This window comes from Paracoccidioides brasiliensis (genome assembly GCF_000150735.1).
Source record: "Paracoccidioides brasiliensis Pb18 unplaced genomic scaffold supercont2.2, whole genome shotgun sequence".
NCBI classification, from domain to species: Eukaryota; Fungi; Ascomycota; class Eurotiomycetes; order Onygenales; family Ajellomycetaceae; genus Paracoccidioides; species Paracoccidioides brasiliensis.
Genome location: NW_011371359.1, coordinates 2,907,053 through 2,910,602, shown reverse-complemented (window position 1 = coordinate 2,910,602; position 3,550 = coordinate 2,907,053). Strand labels below are relative to the sequence as shown.

The 3,550-nt window shown below is 48.1% G+C and overlaps 1 protein-coding gene across 1 annotated transcript; it reads right to left on the bottom strand.

The window, feature by feature from the left end:
• Window positions 1-85: 85 nt before the first annotated feature.
• Window positions 86-1,569, bottom strand: PADG_11371 (uncharacterized protein; the record flags this gene model as incomplete). The annotated part of the gene is made up of 2 exons (XM_010759620.1): window positions 86-225; window positions 375-1,569. The coding sequence occupies 2 exons, from the start codon at window positions 1,567-1,569 to the stop codon at window positions 86-88; spliced, it is 1,335 nt and encodes a 444-aa protein (XP_010757922.1).
• Between the last annotated feature and the right edge of the window lie 1,981 nt (window positions 1,570-3,550).

Genomic DNA, 3,550 nt, shown 5'->3' with positions numbered 1-3,550 from the left:
GGACGAGGCGATGAGGCGGAGCGGCCCAGGGAAGAAGCGTCGGGCAAGGGTTGGGCTAGGATGCATCGACGGGGGTCGGTTTTTACTATAAGTACATTGGGTCGTGGATCGAAGGTGATGCGCTGCGCGCACAAGCTTTGTGCTTGGGCCATGGCGGGCGCAGATGGAGGGTTTCCGAGAGAGGAATCCACCAATACTCACGGCAGGAGTACTGACGGCGCTTGACTGAGGGGTAATATGTGGAGTGGGAAGGGAAGTAAATTTAGGGAGAGGTGGGAGTTGCGTGTATGGGTTATTTTCCAGGGTAGAGAAGATATTTCTGGCTGCTGTGGGTGTCTGATCATTATTAGTAGGTGGTGGTACAAAGGACATACTGTCCGGAATTGGCATAAGACTAGGAGGTGGTGTAGAACCGGTACCGGTCATGACATGGTCAGTTATGCCCCGGTACCGGTCGGTTTCCAGGTCGATGGTGTCGAGTTCGGGTGTCAACAAGGGGATAATCGTCCGCCAGGATAGAGCTTCACCCTTGGGAACACCCCCGGCTGTGGGAGTGTACTTCAGAACTATGTCGGTCCAACGCTGAAAGACGGACTCGGAGATGTGGAGTTTCCACCCCACAGCTTCAAGAAAAGATAGCTCATTCTGGTTGATCTCCAAGGTGTTTAAGCCTGAAATCTTACTCCACGCACGAGCCGAGTAGTTACGGTCTTGAAGGTACTTGGAAGCCAGAATGAGTGCTGAAAGAAACATGCGTCTGCCGCATTGCATGGCACGGGTGCAGGGCTGGTTCCTGGATTGCTCCTTGGTGAAGTCATGCTTAGGTACATGAGGCTTAATCATGATGAGATAGTACAGAGCTACTTGCAAAGTCGAATAGCTGGTCCGTGACCGTCGAAGCGTTTCCTGTATGAATGTACGGAGAGGCAAAACCCCCCTTGATCCCAAGGGTGAATCATGGCGTAGTGCTACGACCGACAGCGGCCAGATGGTTTCGACAATCTGAGAGGCCGAGTCTTCAAGAGCAGAACATAAAAGAGGACACGAAGATGAAATTAGAAAATCGAACATGAGACAGGATGAAGACGGGATTACACCAGACTCACCAACAAGATTGTCGACAAAATTGACTTTCCGATCACACTGGCGGACCAGGGACGGAGGAGCCCGGGAGCAGACAGAAGAAGATGAAGCATTGCTATAAGTACGTCGGGGATTCTGCCGCAATTCAGGTGCAACTGCGGCGTCAGCGACTTTGGAACCACAACGTCTGCCAGAACGAAGACAGTGGAAGTTCGATTCACTTGACGAGCCCAAACTTCTACTTCCCGTCTGCTGTGAGTGTGAGTCAGCAGTGCCTAGGACTTCATTTTCCCAGATCACGTCAACAGAGCTCGTTGAAGAGGAAATGGAACTCTGCGACGGGTCGAGAGAGAAGACAGAAGACGAGGACGAGGAGGCTGATGAGGCGATGGACGATGCGTATGGGTGTGGCTGGGTTTGAGGATGTGGAGCTTTCTGAAGGCCTGGGTTCGCAAGGCTGAAACCCAGGACGTCCATTACTGGCATGTTCGGATGGGTATTTTCACGACCACGATATACACAGGCCTTTTTTAAGATGGAAAAAAAGATGTAAACAAGCCCTTATTTAAGGATGAAGCTTGTCTTTTCCTCTGTAGGCGTTGGTGTTGGGTCGGAAGCTAAAAATATCGTATGGGAAATGTCGAAGGTAACGGGCGATTTGGTAAAAACCGGGTTAATATTGATTTTTCCGGGGGAACTAAAACCGTTTAGATAAAACCGTGTAAGAAGTGCAGTGGGCAGTCCCGTCTTGATGATTGTTGAGAGGAGACGGGGACCCTCTCTATACTAGGTCAGAATCCAGGATGGAAGGCAGTTAAGGACTGCAAGGTTGGTAAAAAGGAGGTCGAGATGAGTCGCAAAACTATGTAGGAAAGGAAGAAATGTCCTGATGGAGGGGAGGTAACGTATTGGAGTAATTAGATTCCGATCACCAGCATTGGAGAGTTCCAAATGGGGGCGCGATTGTATGTATATCCTTATGTATATTGTGTAGGCGTACGGGAGCGAGAATGGGAGGAGGCTGTTTAATATAAGGACAATGAGACAAACAAGTATTAACCGGATCTGAGTATGAGTAATTGGGAATATATGCAGGTACCATGCAGCGGAGAGCGTAGGCTGCTTTGATCAAGTACGTGGGAGATTGGGTGGCATGCACTCAGGTTCCCAATGTACAAGGGGGAGGAGGCAAAGGAGCGTGACTCTTCTTAGGGCGGAGGTACCCGGCTTCAACTCAGAGGCGGCCAGTCATCTTGCCGGCGTAGTTGTATGAAGAGGATGGCAATTTGGAATCTGCTAAGCTGGTGATCGGATCGTTGGAATATGACAGGACAGGGTACATCATCACCCTGAAGCCTCTCTCCTATTTATTTAGTTTTTATTTTGCGTTGTGAACAAAACAGACAAAAACGCGGCGGAGGGAGACGAGGAAGGCTGGTGTTGGTGGTTGGTGGTGCCCCGTAGTTTAAGCTTGTTGCTGTAGGCAGCACCAGCTAGTGTCTTGCGCTTAATTCCAGGAGGCTGTTCTGAATGCTGGTTTGCAGCACAAATAAATAGCCAAGAGGGTTCAGATGGAATGCTCCGGTTTCCAAGGACAGGGAATTTGCTGTTCTCGTGCCTGGTGGCTTCGAATGAGTGAGGTGGTGAGTAATGTGGGCGGTTGGTGTGAGTGGTGGTGTACCCTCGGATGTGAGGAAAAAGGCGAGGTTGAGAGAGACGGAGAAGAGGGATGGGGGAAGAGGGAGGAGAATGATTACTGTGGTGGAATAGAACTTATTCCGCTAGCCGTCAGCAAGTCATCTTATATTGCTATGGTTATAATGAGGGGAGAGACAGAAAAAGGAGAATTGAGCAATGGAATGTTTGACGATTAGGTTAGGTTTGGGTTTGTATGACTGATTTCGGAGTCAGGGCCAGTGGCCGGGTGGCGATGTGGCGAGGGACCGGCAAGGAATAATCATAATAAAGCGGAAACAGTACGGGGTAGTGGAGTATGAACTTAACTTACCAGGGCAAATAAGGGGTTGAAGAGTTAACAAGAAAGCCAAATAATGGAAAGCAATAAAAAATCGATATAGTAAAAGTAAAAATTAGTAAAAAGGAAAGATAGGCCGTGGGGATATTCAGATATGAACCAGTACGATGCGATGTCAATAAAATGGAGAGGGTAAAGATGGGTCGATGAGATAACTGCACTGGTTTCCAGTTAAAAAGAGTTAAGTTAGTTTTGAACACTTCATTATTAGTTATGGTTAAATAGCTGAAATTACATTGAAATGATAAGTGTCTTTGTGTTTTTGTTTTTTCTTTCTATTATTTTAATCCTCAGCAAGGCCAGATAATAAAGATGGATGGATGCATTTTTTGAAGCAATCTATCATCAGTATTACTTGGCTTGCAATAGGACAGGGGGAAGGGGGCGATATGGAGCAGGTTCTTTGTTAAAAACAAGTGAAGGCGTGGGGGA